The following is a 25,871-nucleotide window of genomic DNA, read 5'->3' on the forward strand; positions in this document are numbered from 1 at the left end:
CATCTGCGGGATCATCTGAGACCAACCACCCGGACAACTGATGAAACAGTATTTCTGTCTGTAATAAAGCCTGTTTGATAGGCCGGTGCCTGACTCCCCAGTGTGCCCCTACCCAGACATGTGAAATCCATAGATTAGGGCCTATTAAATGTTTTTCAATTGACTGATTTCCGTATATTAACTGTAACACAAAAAAAATGAAATTGTTGCATGTTGCTTTTAGATTTTTGTTCAGTATAATTCAAATGCTCCAAAGACAACAGCAATCTTTGCTTTGAAGCGTTTGTTGTCTTAAAAAAACGGTCCCTATAATTAAATATCAATGACTATCATTCAAGGAAGTGTTTGGTTGTCCGTTTCAGTCACACTTGATGCAAGCACACAAATATGCTTTTAATTTGCTCTTCCTGCCGTGCAGGATGGAAAGGTGTTATTAGTGAGAGAGATGTACAAGTAAAACATAATGTCAAAGAGTACGGCTGAAATAAAACCTATCCTTCCACAACTCTGAAGACAGAGCTCGTCCTTTTCATTTTGGCAAGAGTATTAATTAAATGTGCATAAAACTTTTCAAAAATTTCCCTCATAATACCTGATGTTGTTCATTGATAGTACTACGTGGCATGGTTATAGGACCCTTGTTCAGAAATACTAATATGCTGTCTTGCATCTGTCTTTATACTGGGTTCCTCTCACAATGACAGCTGCTTTATCACTACACAGCAATACAAACAGCTGGTTCCACTGTTCTGTCTTTGACATAATGTTTTGGTGTGTTCTCTCTGTTCCTCTTCATCAGTTTTAATTCAAAACCAGAAAGCTGAGGTTGTGAAATAGCTTGATTAATTCAATGGTAGTTAGCTTACACCAACACCTCACTCAAGTCAGCTATAGCTACATATATTTTGTATTTCTTCACACTGTTCTCTGTACCATAAATGAAAGTGACATTACATAACACATTCCACTTATCCGAAGCATCTTTACATAGTAACTATGTATAGGGCTCTATGTTCCAAAGTCTTTCCATTGGAGTTGTAGAAAAATGTCCGTCACAGTATGTCATTCAAGCAAACTATTAAGCATTTTTTTTTCAGAGCAAAGTGTTCCCATTTGTAACATAATGAAAAAGTTGTATGAAGTCTGAGAGGGTAGAGGATCTTCCCACAGAGGGACAGGCTCTCAACTCTGCCGATGCTTTCGATGTAGACAATCAGGACCATCTTCAATCCCAGGATAACTCCTGCATCGCACAGGGGGACGCAGGTCCCTGAGCTGTTACACAGCACCTGAAACAACAAAGAGAGCGAGAGCGAGAGCGAGAGAGAAAGAGAGACAGATGTGAAATAGAATGGTAAACGCAGCAATCAGGCTGGTTCCATCAGGCTAGGTTATCAAGGTGAGAGTGAGTAAGTAAAACAGAGGGATGAGCACATGTTCAAACACCATGACACTCCAAACCACTCACAAGCCCGCAAAAATCACCAAGTCGCACCTCCACTCCTTCTCAGCTCACTCTTGAGAAACAGAATGTGCTGTACTCTGCTGGCTCTGGATATACAGTCAGGAGGGAGGGATGGAGGGAGATGGAGATTTCGAGAAAGAGTAGGGAGATGGAGTAAAACTGAGAAGAGCGAGAAAGAGGAGACATAGATCTGGGCCTATAGAGAGCACCTTCGTGCCTAAAGGAGTCTGAGAAGAAAAAGAAAAAGAAGAAAAGAAAAATAATAGGAGAGAGAGAGAGACAGAGAAAGAGAGGATATAGAACTATGGAGACTCCATGCCTTGTGGGCTGGAGGAGCGTGAAGGAGTATGGTCTGGGGAGTAGGGGAAGGAGGAGAAGAAGAGAGTGAAAGAGGGGGTAGGGCTAGGAGAGAGTGAGGGAGTAGTGTTTGGGGAGTAGGGGAATTACAGGAAAGTAGACAGACAGACGGCTGTGGAGACACAGGGCCGCAGGGTCTGGAATATACATCATACAGCTCTCTCTCTCATAACGTTGGCTCTCTCAGCACAGACTTAGTCTGGGCACACACACACCAACCAACACTGTAATATCCTCTCCTCTCCACACACACCGTCATGGAAATCAAGTCATACTGGCACTACAATCATACTGTCATTAACAGGGTTGGGGGGCTGATAATACTTGAATTATTACTACTGATACAATCAGATAACTACTGTTATTTACCAAAAATGGCATAATTTATACAGTAACAGTACTAGAAGTACAATATCTCATATTAATACAGGTATGATTGATAACCATGCCTGACATCAGCATATTTCATATGTCCTCACAGCTCCAGTTCCTAGCATTAAGTTCAGTGTCAGCCAGCAGTAAAGAGCTGAATAGCTGACTCTACACTCTAGCTCAAAAGGTTATATAGCTCAGAGCCATGAGATCTGAGAGTGTTTGCTCTCAGCTAGGCCCTAATTGGGAAAAACACTGTCTCCATCTGTCATCACACAGTTGCAAATTTGAGTGGAAGTAGAGTGAGCCTTCAACACAAAATAAATCAAAGGCTAGAGGACTCAGTGCCAAGTGCTCTGTGCCCCCTCCCTTCACCCTTCTGTACTGTACCTAAGATACTGGATTCACTGGTGGTGAATTGATTGAGAAACTGACCAATATTTGCTGGTGGTTGCAATGAAATTCTATGTTTAACTACTACTCCTGTACACTTGGATTATTGCTGCTTTGTAAGGGAAACCCTCAATGTAGGTCAGCGTTCCATTTGGAAGAAACCTATTGAGTGAAATATTCAGTCAAAAACTTCCCCTTCCCCCAAAAAACTTCCCCTACTGTTCTGTTCATACATCATGTATTCCTGAAAAAAATTCAGTGGCCTTTGCTGGGAAAGCTTCTTAGATTGGGCTATGTTTGGGCATTTCTAGAATTGGAATCACAGTACACCTCACATAAGAAGAGTGTTGGCTCTCTAAAGCCTTTCTTTTGTAGCGCTGCATTCATAAACCTGACTGGAACATTCCTAGCATGCTTTCCCTGGCACGGTGTGTGTGTTGGCACCGTGGGGTTTATACCATAGGCCCACTGACTATCCCTTCTTCTGTTGTGCTCTGTTCTGGGAACAGGAATGATTCAGCCCCGCTACACAACCTTGCTGAGGCCTAGAATGAGCAGAACCCGCACATGATGTCCATGACGATCAGCTGCATGACGTCAGACCACATCCACGCTAGGCACACCTGTTCATTTGTTCAAGGCCCATAATTTGTTCAGTCGACCGACAGACAGAGAGGTACTAATTGCACTTCACATCTGAGTGAGGTGTTCCTGATGCATCACAGGTTGAGGAAGAGTGTTCTAGAACGGGAGAGAAGTCGCATACCTGGTAACATCATCACAACAAACACTGCACCAGGCATAGGCCTATAGTCAACAATACATTGAGCAATAGAAGGTGAGGCCTCTGTCCGTCTGTCTATCATCAGTTGTAGTCATTTTCTGATTCACTGTCTGGGGTAGATGGGGTGAGTCACCAGACAGCAGACTAGACTGTCTACAGGTGTTAAAAACTGTTATAAGAACTACCAATTACTGTCTGACATAAGAAACTAGATCTGGACGTTACGCCCGCTATACTGACTGTACTAAGCTGTCTGTACGCAGTAGCTGAGTCTAGCTGGTGACAATTCAAACCAGAGTGAACATACAAGTAATTGCCAAAATAAAGGAAACACATGAGTGAATTAAGGAGACAAAGTATATTGAAAGCAGCTGCTTCCACACAGGTGTGGTTCCTGAGTTAATTAATGAATCAAAACATTAAAATCAAATCACACTAAATTGTATTATTCACATGCGCCGAATACACCTTATGATGAAATGCCGAATACACCTTATGATGAAATGCTTACTTACGAGCCCCTAACCAACAATGCAGTTAAAAAAAATATGGATAAGAATAAGAAATTAACAGTAACAAGTAATTAAAGAGCAGCAGTAAAATAACAATAGTGAGACTATATTCAAGGGGGGGTACCAGTACAGAGTCAATGTGTGGGGGCACCGGTTAGTTGAGGTAATATGTACATGTAGGTAGAGTTATTAAAGTGACTATGCATAGATGATAACAACTGAGAGTAGCAGCGGTGTAAAAGAGGTGGGGGGGCAATGCAAATAGTCTGGGTAGCCATTTGATTATATGTTCAGGAGTCTTATGGCTTGGGGGTAGAAGCTGTTTAGAAGCCTCTTGGACCTAGACTTGGCGCTCCGGTACCGCTTGCTGTACGGTAGCAGAGAGAAGTGTCTACGACTTGGGTGGCTGGAGTCTTTGACAATTTTTAGGGCCTTCCACTGACACCGCCTGGTATAGAGGTCCTGGTTGGCAGGAAGTTTGGCCCCAGTGATGGGCCTTATGCTCTGAGGCCGAGCAGTTGCCATACCAGGCAGTGATGCAACCAGTCAGGATGCTCTCGATGGTGCAGCTGTAGAACCTTTTGAGGATCTCTGGACCCACGCAAAATATTTTCAGTCTCCTGAGGGGGAATAGGTTTTGTCGTGCCCTCTTCACGACTGCCTTGGTGTGCTTGGACCATGTTAGTTTGTTGGTGATGTGGACACCAAGGAACTTGAAGCTCTCAACCTGCTCCACTACAGCCCCGTTGATGAGAAAGGGGACATGCTCAGCCCTCTTTATCCTGTAGTCCACAATCATCTCCTTTGTCTTGATCACGTTGAGGGAGAGGTTGTTGTCCTGGCACCACACGGCCAGGTCTCTGACCTCCTCCCTATAGATTGTCTCGTCATTGTCGGCGATCAGGCCTACCACTGTTGTATCATTGGCAAACTTAATGATGGTGTTGGAGTGAACAGGGAGTACAGGAGGGGACTGAGCATGCACCTCTGAGGGGCCCCTGTCTTGAGGATCAGTGTGGCGGATGTGTTGTTACCTACCCTTACCACCTGGGGGCAGCTCGCCAGGAAGTCCAGGATCCAGTTGCAGAGGGAGGTGTTTAGTGCCAGGGTCCTTAGCTTGTTGATGAGCTTTGAGGTCACTAGGGTGTTGAATGCTGAGCTGTAGTCAATGAATAGCATTCTCACATAGGTGTACTTTTTGTCCAGGTGGGAAAGGGCAGTGTGGAGTGCAATAGAGATTGCATCATCTGTGGATCTGTTGGGGCGGTATGCAATTTGGTGTGGGTCTAGGGTTTCTGGGATAATGGTGTTGATGTGAGCCATGACCAGCCTTTCAGTTGGTCAGCGCATGCTCGCAGTGCACGTCCTGGTAATCTGTCTGGCCCTGCGACCTTGTGAATGTTGACCTGTTTAAAGGTCTTACTCACATCGGCTGCGGAGAGCATGATCACACAGTCTCCCGGAACAGCTGGTGCTCTTATGCATGTTTTAGTGTTATTTGCCTCGAAGCGAGCATAGAAGTAGTTTAGCTCGTCTGGTAGGCTCGTGTCACTGGGCAGTTCTCGACTCTGCTTCCCTTTGTAGTTTCTAATGGTTTGCAAGCCCTGCCACATCTGACGAGTGTCAGAGCCGGTGTAGTACGATTCGATCTTAGTCCTGTATTGACACTTTGCCTGTTTGATGGTTCGTCTGAGGGCATAGCTGGATTTCTTATAAGCTTCCGGGTTAAAGTCTCGCTCCATAAAAGTGGCAGCTCTAGCCTTTAGCTCAGTGCGGATGTTGCCTGTAATCCATGGCTTCTGGTTGGGGTAAGTACGTATGGTCACTGTGGGGGTGACGTCATCGATGCACTTATTGATGAAGCCAATGACTGATGTGGTGTACTCCTCAATCCCGGGACATACTCCAGTCTGTGCTAGCAAAACAATCCTGTAGCTTAGCATTTGCTTCTTCTGACCACTTTTTTATTGATCTAGTCTCTGGTGCTTCCTGCTTACATTTTTGCTTGGAAGCAGGAATCAGGAGGATAGAATTATGATCAGATTTACCAAATGGAGGGCGAGGGAGAGCATGGTATGCATCTCTGTGTGTGGAGTAAAGGTGATCCAGAGTTTTTTTCCCTCTGGTTGCACATTTCACATGCTGATAGAAATTTGGTAAAATTGATTTAAGGTTCCCTGTAATAAAGTCCCCGGCTACTAGGAGCGCCACCTCTGGGTGAGCGTTTTCTTGTTTGCTTATGGCGGAATACAGCTCATTCAATGTTGTCTTAGTGCCAGCTCAGTTTGTGGTGGTATGTAACCAGTTACGAAAAATACAGATGAAAACGCTCTAGGTAGATAGTGTGGTCTACAGCTTATCATGAGATACTCTACCTCAGGCAAGCAATAGCTCGAGACTTCCTTAGATATCGTGCACCAGCTGTTATTTATAAAAATACATGGTCGGCCGCCCCTTGTCTTACCAGACGGCGCTGTTCTATCCTGCCCGGTGCAGCGTATAACCAGCCAGCTGTATGTTGATAGTGTCGTCGTTCAGCCATGACTCCGTGAAGCATAAGATATTATAGTTTTGAATGTCCCATTGGTTGTTTAATCTTGCGCGTAGGTCATCGATTTTATTCTTCAAAGATTGCACGTTTGTTAGCAGAATGGGAGGAAGTGAAGGTTTTTTTCGATCGCCTACGAATTCTCAGAAGGTAGCCCGCTGTAACGCCCTGGCCATAGAGAGGGGTTTTTGTTCTTTATTTTGGTTAGGCCAGGGTGTTACATTGGGTGGTCGTTCTATGTTCCTTTTTCTATGTTTTTGTATTTCTTTGTTTTGGGCCGAGTAGGGTTCCTAATCAGAGGCAGCTGTCTATCGTTGTCTCTGACTAGGAATCATACTTAGGCAGCCTTTTCCCACCTGTGCTTTGTGGGATCTTGTGTTTGTGTAGCTGCCTGTGAGCAGCCCAGAACGTCACGCTTTGTCTGTATTGTTTTGGTGAGTTTTCATATTTATTAAACATGTGGAACTCTAAGCACGCTGCGCCTTGGTCTACTCCTTTAGACGATCGTGACACCCGCTCTCTGACCCCTTTCTCTCCACCTCCTCTTCATGCAAATCACGGGGATCTGGGCCTGTTCCCGAGAAAGCAGTGTATAATTCGTGTTGGGCTCGTCAGACTCGTTAAAGGAAAAAAAGGATTCTGTCAGTCCGTGGTGAGTAATCGCAGTCCTGATGTCCAGAAGTTACTTTCGGTCATAAGAGACAGTAGCGGCAATATTATGTACAAAATAAGTAAAACAATAAGTTACAAACAACGCAAATAAACGAACAAAAAAAAACACAATCGATTGGGGACACGTAAAACGTAAAACCATAAAACCATTTTATCAAAAAAATTCCATCGTGCTTAGGGTCATGTATAAAAATGCCCAGTTGCCCATTACTTTGGTTATCATGGCTAGAAGAAGAGATCTCAGTGACTTTGAAAGAGGGGTCTTAAAGGAGCATAGGGGGTTTAAAGGATGTGTCTCAGTCACCAGATCTCAACCCAATTGAACACTTATGGGAGATCCTGTAGCGGTGCCTGAGACAGCATTTTCTACCACCATCAACACCAAATGATGGAATTTCTCATGGAAGATGTTGCATTCCTACAATAGATTTCCAGGAATTTGTAGAATCTATGCGAAGGCACATTGAAGCTGTTCTGGTGGTTCTGGTGGCTCGTGGCCCAATGCCCTATTAAGACACTTGATGTTGGTATTTCCTTTATTTTGGCAGTTACCTGTATATCTTTGGCCATTTTCGGTGTAGAAAGTTCTAAATAACCGTACCTCCTCCTTTCAATACTATCAGCCTCAACAAAGACAGTATTGTTCATAATTGAGTGTAGAGAGCGATAGATCTGTGGATGTAAGACCGGAACCGAAATTAAGCTCCAGAGAAAAATAGATTCATCAAAAGAGTTGGGTTGAGTCAGTGGGTTTATGAGTTGGCCCGCCACATGCCTTCTCCTCTCTTCCCCCCCACAGACAGACTAGATGCATTAGATCGCTGACTTGCTGACTGTCTCTCTGATAAATCGGCGGTTTCCACAGCTGTTTGACGTAAATGTCTGTGAATGCTACTTTTCTATTATTATTATTTTTGACAGCTGGAGTAGAGACGGGTTGGGTTACTGTGGAGATGGGGAGATGTCACAGAGGCTCTGTTTGAACAGATGGAACTGGTGGTTCCAGTGAAATACTGACCGACAGTGAATAGGGCCCACATTCAATCTATAGATGCCTGAAAGTTTTATATAAAGGAGATAAACAGCAGAGAATGTTGTTACTAGTAATTACAGTGTTACCACACAGGTATAAAAGCAACCTAATGTAAAGGGTTACCTTTTATTTTAGGCAGAGCACAAAGATCCCGAAAGAAATTGCTTATCCGGGGCTACCAGCAAAGTTTCAACAGTAACCATCTGAAACCAACTTATATGGATACATTTAACACAGACAGTGGCTCATTAATGTGTTGTGCAGTGTCTAGTATACATACATGAGCTAATATCCACACATTGAATTTCTGAGGTCCAGCTTCTTCTATATTCCAGCATGCTGGCCCTGACGTGTTTGGTTAACAATAAATCCAAAAGCCTGATTAGAGTCCATGTCAGTACCTTTAAATATAACATGAAAGCAGAGGAAAAGGGAGTGATGGTAGGATCGTATTCTTGGTCGGAATCTTTCAAGAAACAACCAAATAATCCATTCCATTCTCTAACCTTACAGTATTTCCTAATATGGTTAAGATGAACCATATGGTGTTCCAGCACTGGAGCGGAGTGGAGTGGAGTGGAGTGGAGTGGAGTGAACATTCAGGGGGAAATCAAATGTAGAAAAGCTAAGGCTGGCTTTAGCTTAGCCTTAGCAGAAGCTACTGTACCTAACAGCTCACACAGGAATGCCAAGTACTGGGAAGGTGGATCCTTGGTCATGGTCATTTGGTTTGGTTCAATGTTTGACCTTCAATCAAAGCCATTGCACTAGCCATTGCACTATATAAAATATATAGTCTTCCACTATTCTTGGTTCTCCCAATTGTTTTCCAGTCATGGAAAAGTTGAGTGTGTCGAGAGGATCTAATTGACATATGACCTAGTCTGTTGAGAGGTAGGACCTAGGCTATCTGTCACTGCTATACGTGATTAGGATTAACATTAGCCACCTATCCGAGTGTTACTACAGACTGAGCCATGGTTTGTTGGTATGTCATTTCACCTTTAGACCAGGTGAGGTCATTGTCATATGGGGAATTCAATAAGACACCTGATTGTAAGAAAGGTGTAAACCTGGCCTCTATAAGAACTGCTTCCAAATAAGAATACATTTCCTTGTCTGAAACCGGCCTTGGGAAAACACTACTTACATCAAAATACAGCCCAAATTTATTCTGGAATGCATTATGTAACCAAGTTTATTCTAGCAAAATAAAAGTATTAATACACCCCTTTGAGCACACTTCAAACCTCTCACTGTGAAGAAGCTGTCATCTTATTGGATTGTGCTGACACATCTGGGGAAGGAAACAGGGGGGGTGATGGGGTGTGTGTAGGAGTGTGATCTCAGAAAAATGCCCTTTTATGGCTAACACATGCTTAACAACCTTCCCCTCTCCTTACAGAGACCCCCACTCCCCCTCTCTTCCCACCTGCCCAGCACCCTGGCCTGACCCCACACTTCACTGTGATTCCTCCCCAGAATGTCTCCTGCCTCCACTGTGAAACCCCCCTGCTTCCTGCCACCACTCCCACACAGACATGCTCATGTTTTCAGCATTTTAGTTATTCTCAAGAATGGATCCTGTTAGTGCTGACACAAACACTATATGCTGGAAGGAGAGAGGGAGAGTGTTGAACAGAGTCGTAAAACTTTGTATGTACTGTACATCCCTACAGTATGAGGGTAATAAACTCACGCTCTGCACCACACCCCTTTTTTCCCTTCCTCCCTCTCTCCCACCATTCATCCCTGTTGTCCAGAGCAGAGCTGCAGTTAGGCTACAGTCAGCTGGCTGTGAGGAACCAGTCAGGTCCTGCCACATCCTGTGAACAAGGCCCTTCTCCCTCTGTCCGGCACCCAGCCCCCACCATTACACAACACACAGAGGGGGAGAGGAGACGGTAGAAGAGAGGAATGGAGGAGGGGTAGAGAGGGAGGAGAGAGAAAGTTGGAGGTCCCGGTTTTTCTGTTCAGTCCTGTAAAAACCTCCCACCCAACTCTATCTATTTTTCCCTTCCTCTTCTCCTCTCTCTCTTCTCTGTCACTCCCTCTTCCCCTTTCTGTCTCTTTCTCTCCCTCCCTCAATCTGAGAATGAGTCTGAGTTGAGTGAACTGGTTTCCTCTAAGAAATTGACCTAGACCACTGAAAGGCCCATGAATCATGAATATGTAATTAATCTTACAGTACAGGAAGAGATTTTACACACCAACTGGGAGGGACTTTTGACTGGAGAGAGGACTGAAAGCCAATAAAATGTTTAACATTGTAGATTAATGCTGGCAGACAAATGTTGATAGTGATGTGGTAGCAAAGGAATCTGAAAATTACAAGTTGGGAAAATGGTACTACAACCTGGTCCCAGATCTGGCGCGATTATATTCTATTATGAATAAAACTTCCATGTCTGATCTGAGAGTGAATACCTAGAGTACTATGTCAGACCTGATTAGGCTATATGATATATTATATTATGATTCAACCTACCATGTCTGGCCTGAATCGAAGAGAGAAGGAATACACCAGGGCGTTCAGAGTGGTGACCACAGAGGAACTCCAGGACTGACAGACCTCAAGGCTACGAGGGATCCTCTGGATGGTAAACTGATGGGGGAGGGAAGTGATGAAATGAGTAGGCTCAATTGATAGGACAAAGTAAGCTAAAATGATACAAGTTACAGCAGGGACAGGTACCACAAGCAATGCTGAATACACAGAGCTAAAGATACAGCCTCTCTATGGTAAGTATTGCTGGGAAATCTTTACACCGAATAAAGAAGGGGTCGTCTCCATCCGCTGGTGAGAATGGGAATTGCACTGAGATCTCATGTCAATGAGATCTAATTATTTATTATTTTTTATTGGTATACTTTTTTGTTTCTTTTTTGTTTCATTGGTTTTCAACCTTTTTTTAATTACTTTTTTTATTATGAACACAACAAATACAAAAATATATAAACAAGAGTACATAAACCTGTCAGGGGTATTACATATCGAGTACATTTTCAATTTGTCAAAAAGTTTTATGTTGCATATTGCTTTTTTGTTTTTACATTTACTGATCATTTCAAAAATAATATTTAAATTCTATCTTAAATAATGTGAAAAGGGGTTTGTTCTCTGCCCACTTAATTTTATGGATAAAGAATCTTCCATGAAAGATAAACAAATTAACAATGAAAGTTAAATCAGGGTCCATATCATTTGGTTCAAAATAAAACATAATATCAGAGTCTCAGATTAACATTAATAGTCGTTTCTTTTAAAATAAAATCTTCTAACCCACTCCAAAATCTTCTGACATAAGAACAGTCCCAAAATAAATGGTCAAGAGTTTCTAGGTCACAACCACAAAATACACATTTGTTATCAATAGCTATTTTAAATCTATGTATAATTCTATGAATGTAGATTCATAGAAGATTTTATGAATGAGTAGATTCTGTGAATGAATTTGTATGATACTTCTTTCACCTTATTAGATATGCAATATTTGCCAGCCAACAACAAGACTTTATTCCAGTTCACTTGTCCTAGGGCTGCATTCCAGTACATTTTAGCAGAGGGAATAGTAACATCTTGACACAGTGGTCTTATATGCACTTTATGACATTTACAGTTTAAAATGTCGATTCCTTCCAGTTGTATTGAGGCTACAAAATCCTCAACAGTTGCACTTGGAGAATTGTTATATTATCCTAAAAGAAGAATAGCACCTTTAGGGTCAGCTCAAACAACAATTTCATGTCAATGAGATTTAACAACATAGATGAGTGAATAGAACTGGATTTACAAAGATCACAGCAATGAACAACTTTGTTAGGTAAGCTATTGTAAAAATAAAGGCTTCATACTTCAATCAAAGTTTTGAGAAAACGCATCTTATTAAAGAAACTTTCCAAACACGGGTCTTTTGTAGACCCACTTTCTCTCTGCTTGAACCTCGTGTGAAAATAAAAGTTCTGCACATGCGCCATATGTGGACAAAAAAAGGAATAAATTGTGGGGGACCTATCGTGTGACTGTGTGAATCTCTACTGTAGCTGTAATTCGATACCCATAGGATAAAGCGCATTGGGAAGGTCGGCTCTTTTTACTGACTCGAATCTTTTCGACTCGTTCAGTCAAAATAAAGAATCTTTCGACTCATTTCGTTCATTTGAGTCAATAATGCCCAGAGCATGCAGGACCCCCTACCGGCGAACGATAGAATACAAACTCGAAAGAGTCATGATTCTACCAGCCTCTCGTTCACCACAGGGGTTAATGAACCTGTAATTTGTGACGGAGACTTGTAAACGTATGCTTTAAACGATGTTCATGTTTTAGACATACAAATAAGATAATTTCTTGATACATTTGAAACGAGGTCTAGTTGTGGCTGGAACCGGACAAGACTGTGAACGACTCTTGGCGGAATGCATTGCTTGACTGCGGTGAGGGTGATAAGTAGGTAAGACTCAATTCTTCCGCTGCTCTCTCCTTCGCCAAATACTTCTCACATTGCAGAGAAGAAACGTCCGTGGGCGTGGCGTAGCGTTTTATCGGAACAAGGAGTCTGGGTAACCAGGCAAGGTGATAACAAAGATTATGGAGATACTGACAAGATACCTGTCTCCGCCCTAACAATGGGAGTCGTTGTACACAAAGCGGTACGGTGGGCTGTCTAGCTCCCGTCTATACTTTCTTTATATTGGTGCATATATCTCATTGTTGAAACCCTTTTTTGAATATTCGATGAAGGTTGTTGACGTTAACCACCTGTATTCAATGGAGAGAGATGCTTTGCTACTAGCCTCGTTTCATGAATAGCCAGGGCCTGGGTTTAAACAAACATCTTCTCTTTTCAGGAAGAGAAAAGCTCAATTAATAGGGGCAGAATAGCAAAGTCAATTTTTTTTATCTCTTCGAATATTATAGGCTGCAGCTCAGCTTCAGGATGTCATAGAGAGGAATCAATATATCCCCATATGCATCGGAGTCACGTCTTTCGCAGGCATAGCTTGTTGCTACCATAAGGCATCACCGAGTTAAGCATTGTTATAGAACGCTTGATATCATTTGGATACGTTTCATTTATTTAAAGCAAACAGTAGATATCCTTTTTGCCATTTTCTTTAACAGCCAATTAGTCCAATACTGTCGCATGCACTGATTAAATACCTCCGTGTCTGGGAAGGGTTTGGTTTGTTTGGTTAAAACCAGGGCTCGATGGTTTTAACCAAACCCTTCCCAGACACGTATGTATTTAATCAGTGCATGCGACAGTATTGGACTATTTGGCTATACCGAAATCAACAACTGCCATAATTGTGTCTGTCAAACAGGTAGGCTTAACACGTATTTATTGGAATAGGAAGAAACAGGCTCAAATTATGTAATTCTATGATTATGCCAATAGACAATGTTGGTGCGTGCACATCTGCATCGGAGTTACAATCACTATGCAGCCAACTGCCTATAGTAGGAAACCGAGTTTCTTATGAACAATTTGTCACCTGTTATCACACATGGCATAATCCCACAATTGTTACTGTAACCTCGGGTGACGTCAACCGATTGAAACGCTATTAGCGCGCACCACCGCTAACTAACTAGCCATTTCACATTAGTTACACTCACCCCCCTTTTGACCTCCTCCTTTTCCCCAGCAACCAGTGATCCGGGTTAACAGCATCAATGTGGCGCATTGGCCGGGAATCGAACCCGGGCCTCCCGCGTGGCAGGCGAGAATTCTACCTCATTTCGTTGGAGCAGTGTAAAATAAGCTTTATGTCAATGATCCAGCCTTAACGATTTTCGTTTATTAACATATCGAATGTGAATTTTATTAACATATCGAATTTGTCCAACATCAGTTTCAGCATTTATTTATTTTGTCTCTAAAACGTGGCCTCTTTCCTCTTCTGTTTTTTCCCCCCAAAGTTACCGGGATGTCATGTGTCCTACTTATATCAATACACTTGTAACAACTTAAGTATTACGAAACTTATGTTCGATCAATTAAACCTCACGTAGCAAAAAAAGCCATTCATTTCTGTTGGCCAAATTCGACACTCATTGGACATCCATACAAAAACTCCTTGCTTGGTGGGAGAAACAACGAACAAACGCCACCTGCTGGCGGGAGACCCATTTTCCGCCAAATTGGGCCTCTCTCTTCCTCTTCCTCTCTGGTGATAAGAACAGTCGTTCGCGAAATGCAGCCCCTGGAACGATTCGTTCTAGAGTTTGAGTTTGTTGAGCAGAGGCTGTGTACGTTTTGGTTTTACAAAGCTTTGTCCATTGCAATATTCAATAATAAATTAATTGCAGTCATTCATGCGCCATGCGATCAATTGTCAATTCTAAACATGTATTTTTCCTGTCTAACTCATAGTCTATTTTTTTGCGCGCATATAACAGACAAGTGGTGGTCTTAGCACGTCTCTGCAATCGAACCAGTCACTTAGAAAAACGAATCATGACTCTCGAGTCAGTAAAAGAATCGTTAACAAAGAACGAATCATTCGCGAACTGAACATCACTACCCTACAGTAACCTCCCCCCTCACTTCCATAAACGACCATCAGTTATGCTACTCTGATGCATCCCACACCGCTGTCAATATGCGTGTTTTGTGGGGTGGATTTATCATCCATTGCATTGCAGTTTAGAATAATGGTCCGGCATCCTTTTGCTAGGTAGAAGCAGGCTATGAGTCAGAGAGCTATCCGTTTGAACAAAATGATTAAACATGGCATTCGACAGAATTTGCTATGCCTTAGCACCATCACAAACCAGTTGAGTGCTGAACATATCTGAATGAGAGGTAAGTCTCGAGGATTTGTGTCTATTTAGGCTATGTGCGTTTATAATTTAAGCATAGACTATATATATATATATTAGTTATTCTTTGACATTTAAAGGGAATGCTGCAGAAAGGCCAATGCGGCGTGAACTGGCCCATTCATGTTGTTGTTGGTTACATTGTTTCACATTAACAATATATTGCATCGATTGACTGCATGATCTTTGATTGTAATGCATCTGCCGTGTAATTGCAATATTACACGTTACGTCACAGCAGATGCTGCGATTAATAGCCTACATTTTGTTGGGTGATGATTTGCAAGTAAAGACCTTAACATCCAACGTATCGCCACATTTAGCAACATTGTAGAAAAAAAAATGGACTTGAGTTGACCGACGCAAAATAGGCTTGTGGGGCAGTTGTTACCGTAGGCGATTTGTTCATATCTAGAAAATATTGCAAAATAAGTAATAGTTTAATATATTTGCACCAATTAGCCTAAATATTGTGTTGGATTTATTTTTATATTTTGTGAACAAGAACCCCCCCAAAAAAACTGCTACCATGTGTTGTCTCATTGCTGAAAATGTTAACGTTTCCCTCATGACTGCCCTGCACCCCCAAACCCCCATTACTTCTTCGTGTGGCCACTCCCATGACTTATTTGAAAATACTTTTAAAAGTCATTACATGTACTTGAGGCAGTTTGTTTTAGTTTCCCCTACCTTGTTTAGGCAACTGCATGACCCTGGATGTATCTTGACCTAGGCTTATTCCAACGTTTGTTGGTTATTAGGCTGCTTGTATTACAATTACCTAGGCTACTAACTGCCCCCCTATTCAAACCCTCGTGTCATTCTCACGTTCAAATAATATGAATGCGTAGGCCTACTGTGGAAGGTGAGTTGAACAACTGTCATCAGCAGCGTTGACACACTGGGTGGTAGTTATATAGATTTCATAGTGAGGCAAAAACTGTTGCTGAATTGCACTATGGATACCATTATGCGTCAGCTGTCTCTATATGTTTACATTTGACCTCAGTGTCCTTGCCTGGCTCCTGCAAGGAATTGACATCTATCTGCCCTAGGAAGCACTGTGTGTGTCTCTGTCTCTGTGTCAAACCAAATCATATAACTGCCCCTGCATGTGTTTCATGTGCTGCATCCAGTGGTGTAAAGTAAATAAGTAAAATACTTTGAAGTAGGCTACTAAAGTAGTTTTCTTGGGTATCTTTACTTTACTATTTTACTCCACAACATTCCTAAATAAAATATGTACTTTTTACTCCCATACATTTTCCCTGACACCCAAAAGTAATCGATTGTATACAAGTTAAATCATTTATATAATAATGTATTTAAACCCACTCCCCCTATTGGTGTAATGTTAGCTAGAAACCGCATGTGTCTATCCAGATAATGAAAAGGCACCCGCAAAAGAAAGTTCAAGGAACTTGCGTTTGCGGTGTGCGTGATCATGAGCAAAGTCATTCTAGCCCATCATTTCACTTCCCCTGTGAGAACCATGAGCACAGGCTGACTTGGGTTTGCGTACCTACTAAAGGCTGCACCGTGTCCATACATGTAGAAAAAAACAATGACGTATATAAACCCTGGATTGCCAATGCTATGTATTGGCCAGTGGAAGGCTTTGAAGCCACCGGTCGGCCATATTGGTACTCCCCAGAAGGAGCAGTCCTCCATAGGAATGATTGTAATTCTACAGTATTTCAATGAAGTGTTTAAACAACAAAATTACATGTATGGGCCTTAGGATCTCATCACGGTATCTCTGTGCATTCAAATTGCATTCGATAAAATGCAATTGTGTTCGTTGTCCGTAGTTTATGCCAGCACAAACCATAACCCTAACGCCACCATGGGGCACTCTGTTCACAACGTTGACATCAGCAAACCCGATCGCCCACACGACGCCATACTGTCTTCCATCTGCCCGGTACAGTTGAAATTTGGATGAATCCGTGAAGAGCACACTTCTCTAGCATGCCAGTGCCATCGGAGGTGAGCATTTGCCCACTGAAGTCGGTTACTAAGCCAAACTACAGTCAGGTCAAGACCCTGGTGAGGACAACGAGAACGCAGATGAGCTTCCCTGAGAATTTCTGACAGTTTGTGCAGAAATCCTTCAGTTGTGCAAACCCACGGTCTCATCAGCTGTCCGGGTGGCTGGTCTCCGATGATCCCACAGGGGAAGAAGCCGGACGTGGATGTTCTAGGCTGGCGTGGTTACACGTGGTCTGCGGTTGTGAGGCCGTTTGGACATACTGCCAAATTCTCTAAAACGACATGGTTTATGGTAGAGAAATTAACATTAAATTCTCTGGCAACAGCTCTGGTAGACATTCCTGCAGTCAGCATGCCAATTGCGCGCTCCCTCAAAACTTGAGACGTGTGGCATTGTGTTGTCTGACACACCTGCATTTTATTGTCCCCAGCACAAGGTGCACCTGTGTAATGAACCTGCTTTTAATCAGCTTCTTGATATGCCACATGTTTTCGGTGGATGGATTATCTTGGCAAAGGATAAATGCTCACTAACAGAGATGTAAATACATTTGTACACAAAATTTGAGAGAAATAAGCTTTTTATGCGTATGGTAATTTATGGTATCTTTTATTTTTAAATGTTTTTTGGTCGAGTGGTTCGACCTCCTCACTATGGTAATAACATATAATAAAGCACTGGAGTCCTCTAAAATGGAACCCAGGCCAGAGAGAGAACTAGAGATGTAGTGTTTTTCAGGAAGATAAGGTATATGTCTACCCTAACTGTTTCAGAGATGTACATCTTTGGAGTTCGACATGGTTGACTTATCCAAAAGCCAATCTAATCAGCCCTTTATGCAAATGCTTCAAGTGTGACAGACAGGCAGAGAGTGCAGTGGGAGCCATGACTCCCACACCGACTGCAGTAGCCTGCTGTGCCTGACATGCACTTGTTAACATCAGCCATGACACTGCTTTGTTGGCTGGGACCTTTGTTGTGGTTGAGGAAGCTAGAATTAGAGAAAATCTAGGTGCACTGACTGACTAGGTATATTTGTGAAACTTTGTGTAGGCCCAACCATTTGAACCATTTGCATTCCAAGAAGTGTCCAAGTGTTCATAGCCTATATGATATGAATACACACACACACACACACACACACACCACTACTAGGGCTCCTTAGTGGCGCAGCGGTCTAAGCCACTGCATCTCAGTGCTTGAGGCGTCACTACAGACACCCTGGTTTGATTCCAGGCTGTATCACAACCGGCCGTGATTGGGAGTCCCATAGGGCGGCGCACAATTGGCCCAGCGTCGTCCGGGTTTGGCCTGTGTAGGCCGTCATTGTCAATAAGAATTTGCTCTTAACTGATTTGCTTAGTTAAATAAAGGTTCAATTAAAAATAATAATTTACTATTGCGCTTGATTGTAAACCACACTGATTGAACTGGCTCACTGGGAGAGTATTCAGAAGGTATCAGAAGGTATCATGTCGTGTGTGTGTGTGTGTGCTTTGCTTTGCTTTGCTTTCTGCAGTGCTGGTGAGTGTATCTCTGAGTGGCAGGATCGGGCTGGTTTACTGCCACACACCACTGCTAAGGCAGAGACGGGCTGTCTCCTGGGTCATAGCCCCAACCGACGCTCTGCTCTACTGCTGCTGGGATCTGAGCCCTTATGGTCATGGATTCACAGTGTACTAGCCCATTAGCCTATCGACTGGCATAGGCAATAATAATAATAAAGTACATACAGTTGAAGTCGAAAGTTTACATACACTTAGGTTGGAGTCATTAAAACTTGTTTTTCAACCACTCCACACATTTCTTGTTAACAAACTATAGTTTTGGCAAGTCGGTTAGGACATCTACTTTGTGCATGACACAAGTAATTTTTCCGACAATTGTTTACAGACAGATTATGTCACTTATAATTCACTGTATCACAATTCCAGTGGGTCAGATGTTTACATACACTAACTTGACTGTGCCTTTAAACAGCTTGAAAAATTCCAGAAAATGATGTCATGGCGTTAGAAGCTTCTGATAGGCTAATTGACATAATTTGAGTCAATTGGAGGTGTACCTGGGGATGAATTTCAAGGCCTACCTTCAAACTCAGTGCCTCTTTGCTTGACATCATGCGGAAATCAAAAGAAATCAGCCAATACCTCAGGAAAAAAAATTGTAGACCTCCACAAGTCTGGTTCATCCTTGGGAGCAATTTCCAAACGCCTGAAGGTACCACGTTCATCTGTACAAACAATAGTACGCAAGTATAAACACCATGGGACCACGCAGCCATCATACTGCTCAGGAAGGAGACGCGTTCTGTCTCCTAGAGATGAACGTACTTTGGTGCAAAAAGTGCAAATCAATCCCAGAACAACAGCAAATGACCTTGTAAAGATGCTGGAGGAAACGGGTACAACAGTATCTATATCCACAGTAAAACGAGTCCTATATTGACATAACCTGAAAGGCCCCTCAGCAAGGAAGAAGCCACTGCTCCAAAACCACCATAAAAAAGCCAGACTACGGTTTGCAACTGCACATCTGGGCAAAGATTGTACTTTTTGGAGAAATGTTCTCTGGTCTGATGAAACAATAATAGAACTGTTTGGCCATAATGACCATCGTTATGTTTGGAGGAAAAAGGGGGAGGCTTGCAAGCCAAAGAACATCATCCCAACCATGAAGCATGGGGTTGGCAGCATCATGTTGTGGGGGTGCTTTGCTGCAGGTGGGACTGGGTGCTCTTCACAAAATAGATGGCATCATGAGGGAGGTAAATTATGTGGATATATACACTGCTCAAAAAAATAAAGGGAACACTTAAACAACACAATGTAACTCCAAGTCAATCACACTTCTGTGAAATCAAACTGTCCACTTAGGAAGCAACACTGATTGACAATAAAATTCAACTGCTGTTGTGCAAATGGAATAGACAACAGGTGGAAATTATAGGCAATTAGCAAGACACCCCCAATAAAGGAGTGGTTCTGCAGGTGGGGACCACAGACCACTTCTCAGTTCCTATGCTTCCTGGCTGATGTTTTGGTCACTTTTGAATGCTGGCGGTGCTTTCACTCTAGTGGTAGCATGAGACGGAGTCTACAACCCACACAAGTGGCTCAGGTAGTGCAGCTCATCCAGGATGGCACATCAATGCGAGCTGTGGCAAGAAGGTTTGCTGTGTCTGTCAGCGTAGTGTCCAGAGCATGGAGGCGCTACCAGGAGACAGGCCAGTACATTAGGAGACGTGGAGGAGGCCGTAGGAGGGCAACAACCCAGCAGCAGGACCGCTACCTCCGCCTTTGTGCAAGGAGGAGCAGGAGAAGCACTGCCAGAGCCCTGCAAAATGACCTCCAGCAGGCCACAAATGTGCATGTGTCTGCTCAAACGGTCAGAAACAGACTCCATGAGGGCCCGACGTCCACAGGTGGGGGTTGTGCTTACAGCCCAACACCGTGCAGGACGTTTGGCATTTGCCAGAGAACACCAAGATTTGCAATTTCGCCACTGGCGCCCTGTGCTCTTCACAGATGAAAGCAGGTTCACACTGAGCACGTGACAGACGTGACAGAGTCTGGAGACGCCGTGGAGAACGTTCTGCTGCCTGCAACATCCTCCAGCATGACCGGTTCGGCGGTGGGTCAGTCATGGTGTGGGGTGGCATTTCTTTGGGGGGCCACACAGCCGTTCATGTGCTCGCCAGAGGTAGCCTAACTGCCATTAGGTACCGAGATGAGATCCTCAGACCCCTTGTGAGACCATATGCTGGTGCGGTTGGCCCTGGGTTCCTCCTAATGCAAGACAATGCTAGACCTCATGTGGCTGGAGTGTGTCAGCAGTTCCTGCAAGAGGAAGGCATTGATGCTATGGACTGGCCCGCCCGTTCCCCAGACCTGAATCCAATTGAGCACATCTGGGACATCATGTCTCACTCCAGCCACCAATGCCACGTTGCACCACAGACTGTCCAGGAGTTGGCGGATGCTTTAGTCCAGGTCTGGGAGGAGATCCCTCAGGAGACCATCCGTCACCTCACCAGGAGCATGGCAAGGCGTTGTAGGGAGGTCATACAGGCACGTGGAGGCCACACACACTACTGAGCCTCATTTTGAATAGTTTTAAGGACATTACATCAAAGTTGGATCAGCCTGTAGTGTGATTTTCCACTTTAATTTTGAGTGTGACTCCAAATCCAGACCTCCATGGGTTGATAAATTGGATTTCCATTGATTATTTTTGTGTGATTTTGTTGTCAGCACATTCAACTATGTAAAGAAAAAAGTATTTAATAAGATTATTTATTTCATTCAGATCTAGGATGTGTTGTTTAAGTGTTCCCTTTTATTTTTTTGAGCAGTATATTTAAGCAACATCTCAAGACATCAGTCAGGAAGTTAAAGCTTGGTCGCAAATGTGTCTTCCAAATGGACAATGACCCCAAGCATACTTCCAAAGGCTTAAGTACAACAAAGTCAAGGTATTGGAGTGGCCATCACAAAGCCCTGACCTCAATCCTATTGAAAATTTGTGGGCAGAACTGAAAAAGCGTGTGTGAGCAAGGAGGCTTACAAACCTGACTCAGTTACACCAGCTCTGTCAGGAGGAATGGGCCAAAATTCACCCAACTTATTGTGGGAAGCTTGTGGAAGGCTACCTGAAGCGTTTGACCCAAGTTAAACAATTTTAAAGGCAATGCTACCAAATACTAATTGAGTGTATGTAAACTTCTGACCCACTGGGAATGTGATGAAAGAAATAAAAGCTGAAATAAATCATTCTCTCCTATTATTCTGACATTTAACATTCTTAAAATAAAGTGGTGATCCTAACTGACCTAAGACAGGGAATTGTTACTAGGATTAAATGTCAGGAATTGTGAAACTGAGTTTAAATATATTTGGCTAAGGTGTATGTAAACTTCCGACTTCAACTGTAACTGTCATGTGCATACAGTAGAATCGTCTGGAGATGAAAACTAACATGCTGTGCTGCTGAGTTGAAAATGTAGGCCTAATTTTAGTGTCTGCATTTTACTGCATGAAAGGTACTGGCTGCATGCATTGGTATTCATAATGTGGCGACATGGTACAGTACGAAATAAGAGCCAGAACATCAGGATGTTCAAGGGTGTCCAATCGCAGCAGCAGCACCCAAGGCAGCATGACAATCTCCACAGCGCGCTGTGTGTGTGTGTGTGTGTGTGTGTGTGTGTGTGTGTGTGTAATGGCTTCTGCTGGTCTGAGCTGGTGCTTGGTTGGCTGGTGATGTTTTGAGCCAAAGGCTTATCTGTATGGATCAGTGCTTTCTATACTCTGCACGGGTCAGAAAGGAAGATTCTAGCAGAATGAGTCCATCTCTCTACTCTGGGGACTAACTGTAAAACTCCAGACATTACTGTTGTGTGCTAAAGTTTGCCTTCTAGAATCCTGACAATAGAGGATAGTAGTTTGTTTGATGCATCGGCCTATATGGTCAGATTTATGAACATTTTGCCCCAGTTGCACACACCATATCTACACTGAGTATTCAAAACATTAAGAACACCTGCTCTTTCCATGACCGACTGACCAGGTGAATCCAGGTGAAAGCTATGATCCCATATTGATGTCACTTGTTATATCCACCTCAATTAGTGTAGATGAAGGGAGACCGGTTAAAGAAGGATTTTTAAGCCTTGAGACAATTGAGACATGGATTGTGTATGTGTGCCATTTTTTAAAGGGTGAATGAGCAAGACAAAATATTTAAGTGCCTTTGAACGAGGTATGGTAGTAGGTGCCAGTCGCACTGGTTTGAGTGTGTCAAGAAATGCAAAACTGTTTTTTCAACCTCAACTTTTTCCCGTGTGTATCGAGTGGTCCACCGCACAAAGGACATCTAGCCAACTTGACACAACTGTGGGAAGCATTGGAGTCAACATGGGCCAGCATCCCTGTGGAGCGTTTTCAACAGCTTGTGTAGTCCATGCCCAGGCGTTCTGAGGGTAAAAAGGGGGTGCAACTCAATATTAGGATGGTGTTCCTAATGTTTGGCATGCACAGTGTATGCATGCCTTTGAACGAGGTATGGGGTGGCAGGTAGCCTAATGCTTAGAATGTTGGGCCGGTAACCAAAAGGTTGCTAGATCGAATCCCCGAGCTGACAAGGTAAAGATCTATCGTTCTGCTCCTGAACAAGGCAGTTAACCCACTGTTCCTAGGCTGTCATTGTAAATAAGAATTTGTCATTAGCTGACTTGCCTAGTTAAATAAAAGCCTTCACTTTTAATATTTAACCTACTCTGTGTTATAGTCTACTGTCAGTCCATATGTAATACCCATATTGATCTACTACAGTGTCTCTGGAACAATTCCTGGGGGACATTCTAGGTGAACTATTTAGTTTATGCTTTGCCTGTACCCTGTCCCTGGCCATAAAGTATGTCAGTATAGCCACAAACCATATATTCTCCACAGCACTTCCTCTGTTGGTGTCAGTATGTCGCTTTGGACCAGTATGTCGGTTCATTAGCCTAAAGCACCCATCTTCTCCACTCCCTTAGTTCAGCCAAACCAAAGGTGAGTTCTGTTAAACATTGACTGACTTGGTTTTCACTGACTGACACACATTTAACACCATCACACTGAGACAGTCACACCACAGTCATGCCATGGACTTGCAAGAAGTGAAATGTCTGGTGCAATTCAAATGGATAAACACAGGCTGCAGAAAATAACTTTTCTAGGATAAATTGGAGGTGAGTGAAGATCAACTCTGTTGATTTGGATTTATAAGTGATAAGCTTGAGGTTGGGCCAAAAATGTTTGTGTTCCTTACTGCCTGTAACCTAAAACTTAGTATACTGCCTGTCTACCTAGTTGTATCCACAGTTGTTCGTTGTTTTGCCTATACAGTGGGGAGAACAAGTATTTGATACACTGCCGATTTTGCAGGTTTTCCTACTTACAAAGCATGTAGAGGTCTGTAATTTTTATCATAGGTACACTTCAACTGTGAGAGACGGAATCTAAAACAAAAATCCAGAAAATCACATTGTATGATTTTTAAGTAATTAATTTGCATTTTATTGCATGACATAAGTATTTGATCACCTACCAACCAGTAAGAATTCCGGCTCTCACAGACCTGTTAGTTTTTCTTTAAGAAGCCCTCCTGTTCTCCACTCATTACCTGTATTAACTGCACCTGTTTGAACTCGTTACCTGTATAAAAGACACCTGTCCACACACTCAATCAAACAGACTCCAACCTCTCCACAATGGCCAAGACCAGAGAGCTGTGTAAGGACATCAGGGATAAAATTGTATACCTGCACAAGGCTGGGATGGGCTACAGGACAATAGGCAAGCAGCTTGGTGAGAAGGCAACAACTGTTGGAGCAATTATTAGAAAATGGAAGAAGTTCAAGATGACGGTCAATCACCCTCTGTCTGGGGCTCCATGCAAGATCTCACCTCGTGGGGCATCAATGATCATGAGGAAGGTGAGGGATCAGTGCAGAACTACACGGCAGGACCTGGTCAATGACCTGAAGAGAGCTGGGACCACAGTCTCAAAGAAAACCATTAGTAACACACTACGCCATCATGGATTAAAATCCTGCAGTGAACGCAAGGTCCCCCTGCTCAAGCCAGCGCATGTCCAGGCCCGTCTGAAGTTTGCCAATGACCATCTGGATGATCCAGAGGAGGAATGGGAGAAGGTCATGTGGTCTGATGAGACAAAAATAGATTTTTGGTCTAAACTCCACTCGTTGTGTTTGGAGGAAGAAGAAGGATGAGTACAACCCCAAGAACACCATCCCAACCGTGAAGCATGGAGGTGGAAACATCATTCTTTGGGGATGCTTTTCTGCAAAGGGGACAGGACGACTGCACCGTATTGAGGGGAGGATGGATGGGGCCATGTATCGCGAGATCTTGGCCAACAACCTCCTTCCTTCAGTAAGAGCATTGAAGATGGGTCGTGGCTGGGTCTTCCAGCATGACAACGACCTGAAACAAACAGCCAGGGCAACTAAGGAGTGTCTCCGTAAGAAGCATCTCAAGGTCCTGGAGTGGCCTAGCCAGTCTCCAGACCTGAACCCAATAGAAAATCTTTGGAGGGAGCTGAAAGTCCGTATTGCCCAGCAACTGCCGATTTTGCAGGTTAACAAATACTTGTTCTCCCCACTGTATGTTGTCTCAACGCAACCTATATGTGTTTTGTTGAATCTATCCAACTGACGGTTCACCTTTCTCCCTTCCTCTCTCCAGTGGGCTTAGGCGGCCATGGACCTGTTCAGCCAGCTCATTCTGGTCATCTCGGTCACCAGTTTCCTATCCTTCCAGTGGCTCTTCCACCGGGTCAGTCCCTGGGTCTCCACCCGTGTCAGCCCTGGCTTCTTACGCCTTGCAGACAAGCAGAAGGTGGAGTGGAACTCAAGGTATAGAACACTGGCTACTGGCTGCAACACACACTGATAATATGCTTCATGTGTCAGCACATTAATGCATACATTTTAGTGGATGTAGAATAGAGTCATCTTCATTATTTCCATAATGGGCACGTTCACACTTGGTTAATGTTTTCGAACGTATCCACAATTGTGGGTCAGAATATTTACAGTAAAGTGTCGACAGCCTGCTAAGTTGTTAATTTGTCAACTCCTCAAGTCATCCAGTGGTTTTACACAGTTCATGACTTAATGTGGCTCCATATCTCACCAGATTTACTAATCAAAATATCTGACAAAAATACACTTATCACACCATATGGTACACTGTGTACCATGCACAGTTATGATATAAAATCCTTATGGTGTCAGTTATTATTATTATTACAACTGTCCCTTTTATTGACTTGTCTGTCCATAGCAGAGTGTACTGTATACTGCAGTACAGCTGTCTTGAAGATTACAGATTACCCTCAGATGAC

The 25,871-nt window shown here is 43.2% G+C and overlaps 1 protein-coding gene and 1 long non-coding RNA gene across 5 annotated transcripts in view; one reads left to right on the top strand and one right to left on the bottom strand.

Moving 5' to 3' along the window:
- LOC106578493 (uncharacterized) lies at positions 1-14,572 on the bottom strand. The gene is made up of 3 exons (XR_001322465.2): positions 13,760-14,572; positions 10,625-10,741; positions 1-1,289 (listed from the first exon to the last, which is right to left on the bottom strand). It is a non-coding gene; the product is annotated as an uncharacterized lncRNA (long non-coding RNA).
- LOC106570700 (TLC domain-containing protein 4-B) overlaps positions 12,322-25,871 on the top strand; it is a 19,096-nt gene continuing 5,546 nt past the window's right edge. Inside the window, exons 1-2 of one of the 4 annotated variants that reach the window (XM_045702113.1) lie at positions 12,322-12,590; positions 25,211-25,380. In XM_045702113.1, the coding sequence (XP_045558069.1) occupies positions 25,226-25,380 (155 nt within the window). In that variant the 5' untranslated portion in view covers positions 12,322-12,590; positions 25,211-25,225. Of the gene's footprint in view, positions 12,591-14,653; positions 14,949-23,534; positions 23,692-25,210; positions 25,381-25,871 lie in introns of those variants that run through there. The other 3 variants (XM_045702116.1, XM_045702112.1, XM_045702114.1) reach the window with 3 other exon arrangements.

Source organism: Salmo salar, chromosome ssa19 (assembly GCF_905237065.1).
Source record: "Salmo salar chromosome ssa19, Ssal_v3.1, whole genome shotgun sequence".
In the NCBI taxonomy this organism is placed as follows: Eukaryota; Metazoa; Chordata; class Actinopteri; order Salmoniformes; family Salmonidae; genus Salmo; species Salmo salar.